The sequence below is a fragment of the Amblyomma maculatum genome, chromosome 9 (genome assembly GCF_055883805.1).
Source record: "Amblyomma maculatum isolate TAMU_Amacu chromosome 9, ASM5588380v1, whole genome shotgun sequence".
NCBI lineage: Eukaryota > Metazoa > Arthropoda > Arachnida > Ixodida > Ixodidae > Amblyomma > Amblyomma maculatum.
The window spans coordinates 22934340-22947713 of NC_139352.1; the positions used below are offsets into that span (position 1 = coordinate 22934340).

A 13374-nucleotide genomic window follows, 5' to 3' on the forward strand; every position below is an offset into this window, starting at 1 on the left:
TTTCTGTTACTATTGCCATGACGTTTGCGGCCGGACTCTCCGATCAAAGTGATAATGTGAGTAGAATACTCATTCTGGCCTGGGCAGATAGGTGAGGGAGAGTGAAATTTTGGTTAATGGCATTCATTTGTCGTCAGTTTCTTTTGCACACAGTACCTGGGGAACCCGCGGTGACACTCTTTGAAAAACAAAACAAAACGCTGGTGCTGAAGTTTATTTTTAGCGAGCTTACATGTCCCGGCAAAGAACCACTTCACTACGCCAATTTGGGCGGCCTTGATGCCAGCGTTTTCGGAAATGGAGTAAACGGGAGTAAAACGCTGCTGCCTACGTTTCACGCAACGGCGTTTACTACTGTAAATTGCCTTTTAGCTTAGCAATGAACGTATTAAGCAGGAAAAATGAACAAACCTTATGTGCGCGTTTTCCGCTCCTCTAATAGCAACAGCTATGATATAAAAACCAAAAATACTTTCTGATGCAGGCGACCTGAAAGATGCCCGTGTACTGTGTGATTTAAATGCACGTTAAACACTCCTAACTCGTTGAAATAATCCGGAGCACTTTACTCAAGCATCTCTCATAGCTTGGGTCGGTTTAGGGGAGTTTAACTATTAACACTGTACAACCATAAATTCTGGCCAACGTTTCTGAATTTCGCATTTTATCGCCATGAATCGGTCGCCAGTATAGAACATAACTTGATTTCATGAAGGTATATTTTGCTCTTAATTGATAGACAGGTACTCAAAGATGATAATGATGACCTAGTCTTTCTACGCAATGCATAATTGATACAAAGAACATTCTTGCTTTCAGTCACCAGCTGGTTCAGGCGGCCGAAGGAAACGAAAAGGTTTAGCAAACGCAATATATTTCCTCGCTAATGTTTACTAAGGAAACGAAAAGGTTTAGCAAACGCAATATATTTCCTCGCTAATGTTTACTATTCAGCGCCATACAGGTGTAACACAGAGATCCCCACAGGCAGAATTTGCACAATAAAAAACATCAATTCGGGCTGTACAGAACGCACAGCTGCAGTTGTGTAAGGACGAATGATGTTGTCCTGGTGCATGTTTTCGAAGAATCTCTCAGAATAGAGCAGATTTCTCGTAAGGTATTAATTACTCATTAGCATCAACACAAGGACATTCATATGGCTGAAAGCTTTAAAGCTTTTGCAGAAACTTTACTGCAGATGAAAAATTCTTCCTTGTCCTGGATTGCAACCACAGCTGGGGGCCATGCACCAAGACGCACTTTGCTCGGATAATATTGGGTTATTCTTACTGTGTCTACCGCTGCTAACAAAGTTGGAAGCTTTCAGATATTCCATACCCACAATTAATCCCTTCCCGTGGCAGCTGCTACCACCTTATCTCCTGGAATTTGCTAATCTCAGCCGCCCACCTAACATTCTGCTTCTCATTGTTACGTTTGCTTTTGAATGAAATCCCGTCCCACACCCTTTACACCCATCGGTTGTCTCGCCTTCGTATTGCATGCCTTATCCATGCCTATTTGGTCGTCTTTATTTCGACTAGGATGTCATTAAGCCGTGTTTATTCCCTGATCTACTCTGCACACTTCCTGTCTGTTAAGGTTACATCGACTATTTTCCTTTGCATAGCTCTCTGAGTTGTTCTCAATTTAATTTGAATAGTTTTCGTTAGCCTCCACGTTTCTGCCCCATAGGTGAGCACCGGTATTATATAGCTGCGATATAGTTTTCTCTTAAAAGATTCTGGTAAGCTGCCATTCACGATCTGAGAGACATGCAAATGTATTTGACGGCCCGACTTATTCTTGTAAATATTTCACTCTCTTTGTCATGATCTTCTGTCACTACCTACCCTTAGATAAGGTAATGAGTCATAACTCTCTAATTATACATATAATCTTGGTTTCAGGCTGTGCCAGTAAATACAGCTTCTCTTAATATCAAGTTTTTATAATAGTCGTCTTTTTTTCACTGGAAATGAAATCTGGTCAATTTGCATGAAAATGAATTTGCCTTGTGTTTCGCGCTTGATATTTACTCATTGCATCTGATTGTTAATCACTAAATTGAATTACAGTTATTATGGATATATCCTTCTCGTTCGTTTCTACCCTAGTGCTAGGAGTGTTAGTCAATGTTCATCGAGGACAATTAAAGAAGCATAGTCACTTTCAGTAATTACGCATTTATGCCACGTCATGAAAATTCTTTCACATCGCCGCTTTGTGCAAGGAAAAAAATACTGGAACGCTCGAGCTTGCATCAAGAGTAGATCACGATAGCGGTTTTTAACTAAGGGAGGCTACGATGCAATTACTAAGCATTTTTTATTTTTCAATTATTATTTTAATTATTTTACTTATAGGTACTTAATCAATCAATTATGGCTTTAGTATTAACAACCTATTATCTGCAACAGTTCCCATCAGTTAGCTAGCCCTTATTGATCAACCAGAGACCTCCATGCACACAACTCTCGACAATTTTCCTGCGAAGTTCTTTCTGTGGATATTTTTTTTTATGTTTGTATAACCGAAACCCTACCTCGCGCACGCACTGTAATACTACAGGGTTAATCTGTAGTTAATCTGTACTCTGTGGTTAATCGAATAAATACACAAACAAACTTTTCCGACAGCTCCGACAACAGCAAGCTGTTCATAGGGTGGCTTTTCAGCCGAATTAGCTGTATACGCTCCCACGCAAACGAAGATTCATAGCCAGCTGCGTTGTCATTTTGAAAACGGCGGAGCAACATAAAGGCCATGGCACGGCACATCAGAACATCCAATTTGAATCGTATGCCGCAGTCACAGCAGCAGATCATCATCGGATGCGCCTTTTCCACGTAGCACCCGGCGCGTTTGATGGCCTCAGTGGCAGTTTTGTGCAGAAAAAGGCATTAGGTTTTCTCGTTCTTCACTGCTTTAGAGAATCATCTTTTTTAAGTTTAAAAATTGATTTTGGTGGTCCTTGTAAGCTGCTTCGAACTCTTCATTGGCACAAACCCGCTCACAGTCTTAATTTAAAATCTTATAAGTCTTAATTTGCTAGCAATGCAATTAGAACAACTTTTACAGTAAGCCATATCCACGGCTTTGACTTTGTCTCAGAAAAAAAAATTTCCCCTCGAAATTAGTCTGTATTTCCATCAAATTTAAAAACTTCATTATTCCGTACCCTATACTATATAATGTAATTTGTGGCTCTGTAATCAAAGGGTGCGCGCGAAAAGAGGATAAAAGATGAGTGAAGTTGCGACAAGTAAAGGTCACCAATCAGTCTCGCACTCGACCCAGACTTGGCAAGCGGCACCATATTAGCTTCAAGTTGAAAAAAGGACAAGAACGAGAGAAAAAAAGGACGCAAAGGGAAAAAAAATAAATTAAGGGCCTCACACGAGCAGGTCAGATGCTAATAGAGCTCGCTTCATCGATGTTTACTTGTACCTAGTGAATTGTGGGCCCCAATGGGCTATTTTAATCAGTAAGAACGACTAACATATTTTCCCCGCCCACACCCCCTTCCAGGCGAAAGACGGAAGAAAGCACTAAAGACGAAATAAAGGATGAGACTGGCAGCTCTTCTCTTCTCCTTTATTATTTTTTTTTATTTTTTTCGCGCCACCTGCGCTTGTTATCCCTGATTCGAGCACGCCGCAGCCCTTGTATAGTAGAGTTACGAGCTTTGCGCCAGTTCCTGGAGCAGCAGCAGCTGCTGGGCTTTCAGTGGTCAATCTGGTTATTTATTTCTTTCAGTGGCCGGTTTCTTCTTCTTGACGTTCTTTTCTTACGACAGGACTCGCGGCCTTTAACAATTTCTTCTGAATTGGTCGGTCAGAAAACCACGTTTTTTGGGGACGTATTGGTTCGTCTCACGAATGGTGTTCAGCACAATGGCGGGCATGAATGCACAACAAATGCTATTGCTTCTCTTCCGAACGCGAAAGAACTTCCACGTTTTGAGTGCGCCGTCCTCTTCTGGCTTCCGATTTCCTTGGACGCACACTTTCTGAACAAGACCTAAGGTGAAGGATGACAACGCCGAGGAGAGTTCAACGAAATCTGACCACGTGCTATGACGATGCGATTGCTTGGTGACATTCGTTTTACAACCTGGTTGGCTGAGGTGCAGGTTAGAACATACGCAGCGTTTCATGATTCGCTCTTACAGCCTCCATTGTATCTTCTCAGATTAGTTGTAATTATCTCCCGCTCTTTCGCACAAAGTACTTGAATCTAATCACACAAACGATAATTGCGCGCGAGAAAAGCTGAGAGTAGATATGAATTGAAGAGACAGGTTTGGAGAAAGTATTCAGAAAAGGTAAGCACGCCGAACTGTCAACTGCGGCAGCAAAAGTGTTCTGAAGACATCGACGGAAGAACTGTTATTATGACGTCCGACAAGCTTGGAAGATGGACCATCATTCTGGTATTCTTCGCTGTGTTGACGTCATGTCAGGAGCAATTTTCAGGTAAACAAACAAGAGCTTGACAAATATTTAGCACTTCCGAGAAAAGGAAACCATGTTTTGGCTGAAGAGAAAGAAAAGTAAATATTGTTTCATGAAAGAAATGTCTTAGCCTTTGATAGCAGCATTAGGATACATTGCATTTGCTGCAAAAAAGCAGGGAGGAAAGCGTTGTAATCCCAAGATTTGTCATTATTGTATACATTACAGTAGCTCGCAAAGCGAGTATTTGCCGTCAATCGTGATAGGCTGCTTCAGTTATCAAATCTTGGTTCGTTGTAGTATTTACTGAGTATTCACATTAAATAAAAGAAGTATAGCATCTCATTTAACTTCAAATAAAATTGAAGTGCGTATTATACGTAACAGCGGTACAGTGGGCGTTTGTAGATACAAAACAGATAAAAAAAATTGTTTACAAACGACAAGCCACTTGCTGGCTTTAGGTCTGTCTCCAATGTGGTAATGTTTGGATAATGTAGAACTCAAGCTATGAGAACTAAAAAAAAATATAAATAAATTAAGACAGCTACTTTGCCGTCATAAGCCAATACTCTTTTCTCCTTTTTATCGGTTATTTGAAAACGCATTGAATTTTATCAGGAAGCTAGTCTGAATGAACTGCGCCTCTGAATTACACTTGTGTAGTAATGATTGACCACTCATACATACAAATTTCTGTTTTAGATCACTTCGGCCTCTGGCTTCGTGCACTTTGACAGTTCTCTGTAAGCATATATGTGTAAGAATCTAGTGTGTTTCCCAAAGTACTCGCGGCTTGGAAGGATACTTTGAAGCTAGTCTAGAACATCGCCTCGCTTTATTAGAAAATGCAAGGACAAGATAATTCTTGTAATATTTTTTGTTTGCTAAAACGTAGAAAAATTGCGTTGCTAATTTGTATTTCCTATTCAGTGGACCGACCGCTACGACGCCGCAACTCTATAGTGGCAGTTGGCAACGTGAACTTTGGATCAGTGCAGCAACAGAGCCCAATGAGCATCGCACAAAACAGTATAGGAGCAGAGGTATGCAGTGGGTTTTTACCTGCTCTATTTTGGCTCTAAATCTGTACGGAGGAAAGCCGCCTTTAGTGCTTTAGACAACTGAAGTTCCTGTCATGAGGACGGACGGGGCCATTACAAGTGCACATGGCCCTTGTCTAAATCCTTGAAATAGCTAGTGAGTTCGCATTGTCACGAGGACGTAATTTCCTGACATGAAGGTTTAAAATGTTGACTTTTAACGTCGGGCGCGCCTCGTGACGTTTAGTAACGAACATGCATCTTGGAATTGTGAACTTGTACCTGCTTCTTTATGATCTGCGTGATCGCGCCAATTCTGCATAATTTTGAAAAATAAACACCAATTTTCATCTTTCTGTGAGATGTTGAGCAAAGTGCGATGAAACATTTTCCGAAGCTGACACTGGTACTTCGAGATAGCGAAGCTGGACAACAAATTTAAATGTATCTTCCCTTGTTTCGCCATCAAGTGCGCACTGAATGGGAATTTAACGGGGTACCTTGAAGTGTATAAACGCTGGAATCGTCAAGAAAAATCAACATCTGTTCTCAGGAGGTGCACCCTAGCATACATTGCAAAAAAAAAAAAAAAAAAAAAAAAATTGGGGTTGTGCTTAACATTGTTGTAGTAATAAAGCGTTACAAAGCTATAGTTGCTCCTTGACCTAGTTCTGGAGGGTTTAAAATGTTCGCTCAACTTTACAACAGACCTGAATCTCATCCTCGGATGTTTTTGGATACCGTGCACAGTTTTCTATTGCTATAGTCTTCGAGTACTTTCAAGAAAGAAGAAGAATTCGTTTTTTAGCAAGCATACCAGCATCAAAGTTGCTTGTTCAGGATCCAGAATTCTTGATAGCCAACGCTTTGCTTGTAGAAATGAAGCATTTGCGGTTACTTTTTGTACTCGCGAACGAGGTGTACTTTAACTAACATTCCTATTTTACCTAATTTTTGGGCTCATACACGAGAAAAATGAAATGCCTTAAATATAGAAGTTCTAAAATCAGAAATAAAGCTAATTCCTGTCCTATAGGCTAAAAAGGATTTACAGTTGAATGGAGTGGAATGGCGTCTTTAAACAATCAAGTGTTCTGCATGGCAGAGCGCGAGAGAATAATCAATCAATCAATCAATCAATCAATCAATCAATCAATCAATCAATCAATCAATCAATCAATCAATCTGTAATCGAGCTGTTTTGTAATAAGCTAGTATCACCATTATTCCGTCACAGTCTGTTTTCAGTAAGCCCAAAAATAGTACAAAAATCTAGTGATAATCCGATTAATCTTACAGATTCTTCGCGAAGAGGCGCCCATCATACGCAAGATCGAAATAGCGATGCACGAGGGCCGAGATATGGAACGCAACCTGACGGCCGTACGCGACGCCGTCCGCCAGGAGTTGATCAATTGTAAAGGAATCGGGCACATCAGGCGCATCAAGATCAAAAGGCGACTCCGGGAGCTTGATGTGAAAATCAATCAACTTCGCATCAAGTGAGTCACATGCTGAACGCCGCAATTTCGGACACGTCGGTCGGATACTCGAAACAAACGAGGCATCGGACGTTTTATGGAGCGTTGTCCTACGCAGTGCATGAATCGCAAGGACGTCAACTTTTACCGCCTGGCAAAGAACGTCGAACGCCAAATAGACGCTGCTAAACGTTTAGACGCACTTCTTAATAACTGAATCATTTTATCGGTCTTTGTAAATTCGGTGCTATTGTGGCCAGTGTGGACAGCAGCCTGCAAGGAATCAGCGAGTGTTCAAGAGCGTAACTTGCGCGCAATTGTGAAAACCTATGAGCTCACGTATGGCTCCCTAGACCTACACCTACTCGCGAAATGAACTCATGAAGTTGTCTTTCGACCATGGTTCTATGTAAATGGCGCCTAGAGAATGACTTGTAATAAGGGAGTGATTACTGAATGACGTTCATCTAAGCGCAGCCATAAGGCCATAAAGGAGAGCTATACAGCTGTCTCTGAAACTTCGTATTACAAATTTTCTCCGCCTTGGATGTTTCCCTAAACTTTGAACTAACACATTTCCTACTTCAAGTTAATAGATAAATTCACTCTCACCCTATTATCTACTCGCCTTCCTGGCTACCTTAGTTGGTAGAGCGACTTCCCTGGGAAGGCCGTGGTTCAGGGTTCGAAGCCCGCATCAGATCGATTTCTTTTACTACGAAGTTTCTGAGAAAGCTGCGTGGCTTTCCCTTGTAGCCATATATATGGGCTTGTCTGGAGGCCAATTTGTAATCACTCCCTTATCAAAAATTCTACTTCAGATTGGGAGGATTCCCCTAAACTTTAAACTAGACTGGCTAAAGCAATACTTCGGCTTTAAGGAAGCTATCGTTGCCTTTCAGAGCTGTCAGTCGTAGTCTGGGTGGTTGAAGTACAGAGACCTGTCATCCACAGCTATCACTTTTCTTGGAGTCGTGACAATAATACTCTATCACAAATTCTAAATCCCAGTTTATATTTATAATACGTTAATATTTAAACAGTTCTAAGAACATTTGACGCATTTTGCGGGCTGTTACCATATTGGGGCGCCGCGAAAGAAAGTAACATACCCTTAGGTGAGTTATAAATGTCAGCTTGTAGTATTTTATTGTGTGCTATAACGTTTGGGTGCATTTACACTAAGTAAGGGAATACAAAACCGCTGAGGCTGAATGTAAAGTGAAAAAAATGTGTCAAAAAAAGAGAAAAGACATTACATATGATCATAGAATCATCATCATCATCATCATCATCAGCCTGACTATACCCACTGCAGGGCGAAGGCCTCTCCCATATTTCTTCACTTAACCCGGTTCTGTGCTAGCTGCATCCACTTGACCCCCGCGAACTTCTTAACCTCATCCGCCCACCTAACTCTCTGCCGCCCCCTGCTACGCTTACCTTCCCGTGGAATCCAGTTTGTTACCCTAAGCAACCATCGGTTATCCTCTCTTCGCCCTACATGTCCTGCCCATGCCCATTTCTTCTCCTTAATTTCAGCTAGAATGTCGGTAACTTGAGTTATTTCTCTGACCCACTCTGCACGCTTCCTATCTCTTAATGTTACCCCTACCGTTTTTCGTTCCATAGCTTTCTGGGTTGCCCTCAACTTAAGTAGAACCCTCTTAGTTAGCCTCCATGTTTCAGCCCCATAGGTGAGTACAGGTAAGATGGAGCTGTTGTATACTTTCCTCTTGAGCGATACCGGTAAGCTGCTAGTCGTAATCTGCGAGTGGTTGCCAAATGCGCTCCATCCCAATCTTATTCTTCTTGTTATTTCCTTTTCATGGTCCGGATCTGCGGTTGCTACCTATCCTAAGTAGACATATTCGCCTACTACTTCTAGTGCTTCGCTAACTAACGTAAACTGCTGTTCTTCCCGAGGCTGTTGAACATTACCTTAGTCTTTTGCATATTGATTTTTAAGCCTACCTTTCTACTCTTCCTGTCTAGGTCACTAATAAATCTTTGCAGTTCATCTCCTGAGTTACTTAGCAAGGCAATATCATCAGGAAATCGCAGATTACTGAGGTATTCCCCATCTACCCTTATACCTAACTGCTCCCATTCCAAGTCTCTGAATACTTCCTCTAAGCAAGCTGTGAATAGTACTGGGGAGATCGTGTCTCCTTGCCTAACACCTTTCTTTATGGGAATTTTGTTACTTTCTTTGTGCAGAACTATGGTTACTGTGCAGCCACTATCATAGGAGCATAGGATGCGGGTCGACAAATATGCGTTATGAGTATCAGTACTAGATTTCGATTTTGAATTTCCGCTTTTCCAACCACCGTTCTTGCGAAGATTTTTTACATTTAATTTCGCGGTCACGTTTTGTACTTCTGCGTTGCCTTGTGGTGGGCGGTGTAATATGAGCGCAGGTTGTAGACAGAGGCATTTTTGGTGAGTGTAGGATATACTAATAACACTAAAAAAACCTTAATGTATGCATCTGAAGGTAGAATTTGGGATGCGCACCTTTAACGGGGCCTCGAAGCACCATGAACGTTACCCGTACGACGTAAAAAAAGTATAATTTTTCTGAAGGCTTATGAAAGACTGCAATAGTGTAGCTAAACAGGTTGATTTAATTATGTCAAGTAAAATTACTGGGATTGTTTATCTAACTCTATTATTTCTGTTACGGTGACGTGTTACTGTCGCATTGCCTGCATACTGTGTTATGCCCTCGCTCTCTCCTTAGGAGCGGTTCTCTTAGATTTATTAGATATGCTGCTGCGAAACAGTGAACCTGTAGTGTATAATTATCTGAAATAAAATGAATACCCTATATTCACCCCCCCCCCCCCCCCCCCCTTCCATGTCCTCATAAGCACGCGCTCACTACTACCATTAAGTGTCTCTTTCTCTCTTGGTAACTTTGAAAGTCGTAGTTTCGAATGAGTTAGCAGCACGAATGAGTCAACAGTAATCGAACTGTGAACAAGTTTCTAGGAAAATGAGGTTTAATGTTTAAAGAGGTGTACGTGCAGTGCTGCGCAAAAGTGGACAGACCAAGAGATTCGACAGAACTGCATGCCAGCGTCTCCTGACGGCACTGCGGTTGTTAGCAAGATTTGCATTTACCACTCGAATATTTAGAAAAGTGGTTCCAACCCCCGAGATATGCTTGCCCGAGTACGTTTGTTAGCGCGCATTTTTATATAGAAAATCAGTAATCGCAGCGGATAGCGTGGTCTCCCCACTTTCGCGGAGCACTGTAGGTTATGGTATGATGATCAATGTTGAATAACAAAAATACTTTAATGGTGCTAATATTTTTAAATACTCACTCAGGTATATTACAAAACAGATAAACAGCCGGCAGAATAGCAAATCGCACGGTATTTGCAAATATAAGAAGAATGGAGTAGAGATTGCACAAACCTGCAGCGCAATGCACTGAGTAAGTGACGCACGCAATAAATAGAAATGGAAAGAAAAAGAATAGTGGTGGCTTAGCTCTGGTTAACCGTAGCTGAATTGTGAAAGCAACGGCCGAAGTTTCTTTTTGAGGGTTCAACGCTGCTGAACCAAATGTGGAGCGAAAGCATTAGCTGCAGGTGACCGAGCGTTCTTCTTCGTCGTCGTCTTCTACTTCTTCGTCGTCCTCTTCTTCTTCTTCTTCTTTTTTTTCTTCTTTGTCGTCGTCGTCTTCTTCTTCGCGGCTGTTCAAACTCATTCGTGACTGCGGCCACGGACTGCGCGACGGGCCGAAACCTGGCATAGTATTGCTATCGCAATAATAACCATTACTGCCTTTGTTTTGGTTTATCGGGTTTAGAGCCTGAAAACTACTTAGGCTGTGAGAGACGCATTAGTGGAAGACTCCGGAAATTTCGACCACCTGGTGTTCGTTAACGTGCACTGATATCGCACAGCACACAGGAGCCTTGCTTTTCGCCTCATTCGAAAAACTGATGCTGCGCCGGAATTCGATCCCAAAATACTTGGGTGCAGCAGTCGAGCGATCTAAACACTGCCCTACCCCGCTGTGTCTCCTACTACTTTTGATGAGCTGATTTCCGTAATAACTAGCTCCTTCAACGCAGGAACGACCAGGGTGAGCAGAAGCTGAAGGCCTTCATCACCGGCATCGCATCGGGCAAAATCCGTGACCGGCGGACAGCTCGCGGAATATTGGACAACATCTACAACTTCTGCCGTACGGTGATTGGCACTCTGGTTATCGTGTGCCGTCGGCTCGCCTACGGCATCATCAACTTGGCCCAGAGCATCCTCTTTGGACTGGGACACGCCATCACCAGCCTGCTTGGGCTGAAGAGGCGAAAGCTGGAAGCGGGCATCAACCTTATAGCCGGAATATAGTCACTTGGGGTGAATAAATTAATTGACGTCAGAAAAGAGGTTGACTATACTTATTTTACATGTAGCGATAACTATTCATTTGATGCACGGTCAAAGAGTCGTCTTTTTTTGTCTTTGCTGTAAGGAGCTGTTGGCTGAGAGATCTGAATGCAGACAATTTTTTTTTTTTGCGTACAGGAAACAGTTTGTTGGTCTTAATGAATTTAAGATGACATACAGGAGCGTCACGATCCCAGAGATAGTTCTTTTATTGAGCTTCCGCAAGGTTTTGTACGAGACCGCAAGCAAAAGAATTTATTTACTCATAGATCTCCGCAATCAAATGATGTGTTATCCACCGGTGCATATATATATATATATATATATATATATATATATATATATATATATATATATATATATATATATATATATATATATATATGTATGTATGTGTGTGTGTGTGTGTGTGTGTGTGTGTGTGTGTGTGTGTGTGTGTGTGTGTGTGTGTGTGTGTGTGTGTGTGTGTGTGTGTGTGTGTGTGTGTGTGTGTGTGTGTGTGTGTGTGTGTGTGTGTGTGTGTGTGTGTGTGTGTGTGTGTGTGTGTGCAACTGATTTAAGCTATATATAGCGAGAACGCAACATAAGCAGAAAACAAAAAGGGGAATCAGCCGGAGGAATTAGAGCTTTTTACGGCAGTGTGGATAAATTTTGGTCCGACTAATATTTTCACGGTGCTGAGTTTTATTATACTGATATTGATAGTAAACATAGGCATCGGTTTTATTTCATGGTATTCAGAAAAAATAAGCGATACCGGTTATTTTTGGCTGGTGCGAGTTGTAGACGCAGCATATCCGCTAACACTTTACTAGGGTTAACATCGCTTGCATTGTTATGTGTCACCGCAGTGTTGACCTTGCACACGGAGGAGTAATTGAAGGCGATTCGTCAATAAAGAACAGCGACCGATGATTACGCACATTCTCAACTGAAGGCCCAGCGTGGACAAACTTCAGAACAATGTAACGGTAGATAGGCAGAAACCTACTTCTTGTGCAACTGAGCGATGCGTCTGATTGGTGGAGCGTGTCAAAAGGTGGCTTGTTGGATGTTCAATTCGGACACTTCCACTTATATCAGCGTAAATAGGATTCACTAAGGACACTGATCACTTGCTTATGGCGAGCAATGTTCGAGCTGGTCCACATTTTCAGGTCACCATTATCGGTTCTTTGCGGTATCAGCCTTTATGACAAGGAAACGTTTCTGTTGAGTGCAAAAATATAGGCCGAGAAAAGGCACCAGGAAAAATAAGAAGATAAACAGAATTCAGTCAAGTTTAAGAATGGTTAGACCAATCGTCGTGCGAAAGCTTTATGACGTTCCGGTTTAAATAGCGTGGTTAACTTTGTACGGCGGTTACTCTCCAGCTTCGGAGGCCGTTCTTGTGTTTTAGCAGCTCGTACCATCCTCTGACTCTCATGTCAGGATGCCGTTCGTTAGTCATGTCGTACGATCAAATGGCGCGAAAGAAGAGAGAGAGAGAGAGAATTTTTATTTGTCCAACAGAGTGACTATCCCGCTCTTCAGGGGTTAGACCCGGAAGGTGGGACAGTCGCCTTAGTTGTAGGCCGGTAGTACTTGGACTCCGGCTGCATCTTCGGCCTGTCGAACAATTTATCATTGAGGTGTTGGGTCCGAGCTTCACAGAAGGGTCTCCCAGGTGTCTTTAGTCATATTTTTAGTCATGCCTGGTGACTCCGCACGTTCCCATATAATGTAATCTAGTGATTCCCTTTCCTTACATAAGAGAAATGGCCGCTACGGTAGCTCGTGAAGGGGTGGCCCCACAGTTGCCATGGGCTCCGCAGCCTGAGCGCCGACCACACACTAGAAGGACCTTTAGGAGATTAATGGCTGGATGTCTGCTTTCGCACTAAGCGTCAGCAGATATACACGCTTTAAATATATTGCCACGTGCATAGCACCACGCGGCCTCCGCGCTGGACCGCTACGACGACGGATTGGTTTGGTTGG

The 13374-nt window shown here is 42.3% G+C and overlaps 1 protein-coding gene across 1 annotated transcript; it reads left to right on the plus strand.

The window, feature by feature from the left end:
• The first annotated feature begins 17 nt into the window (after positions 1 to 17).
• Positions 18 to 11355, plus strand: LOC146178585 (uncharacterized). The gene is made up of 3 exons (XM_084579999.1): positions 18 to 56; positions 6803 to 7005; positions 11079 to 11355. The coding sequence occupies exons 1-3, from the start codon at positions 18 to 20 to the stop codon at positions 11353 to 11355; spliced, it is 519 nt and encodes a 172-aa protein (XP_084436125.1).
• The last annotated feature ends 2019 nt before the right edge of the window (positions 11356 to 13374 follow it).

Excerpts from the sequence above, each read along its gene's own strand:
- LOC146178585 (XM_084579999.1), top strand. The coding sequence starts at position 18 with ATGACGTTTGCGGCCGGACTCTCCGATCAAAGTGATAAT. Across the intron at positions 57-6,802 it reads TCTCCGATCAAAGTGATAAT|ATTCTTCGCGAAGAGGCGCC; the intron begins GTGAGTAGAATA and ends TTAATCTTACAG. Across the intron at positions 7,006-11,078 it reads ATCAATCAACTTCGCATCAA|GAACGACCAGGGTGAGCAGA; the intron begins GTGAGTCACATG and ends CCTTCAACGCAG.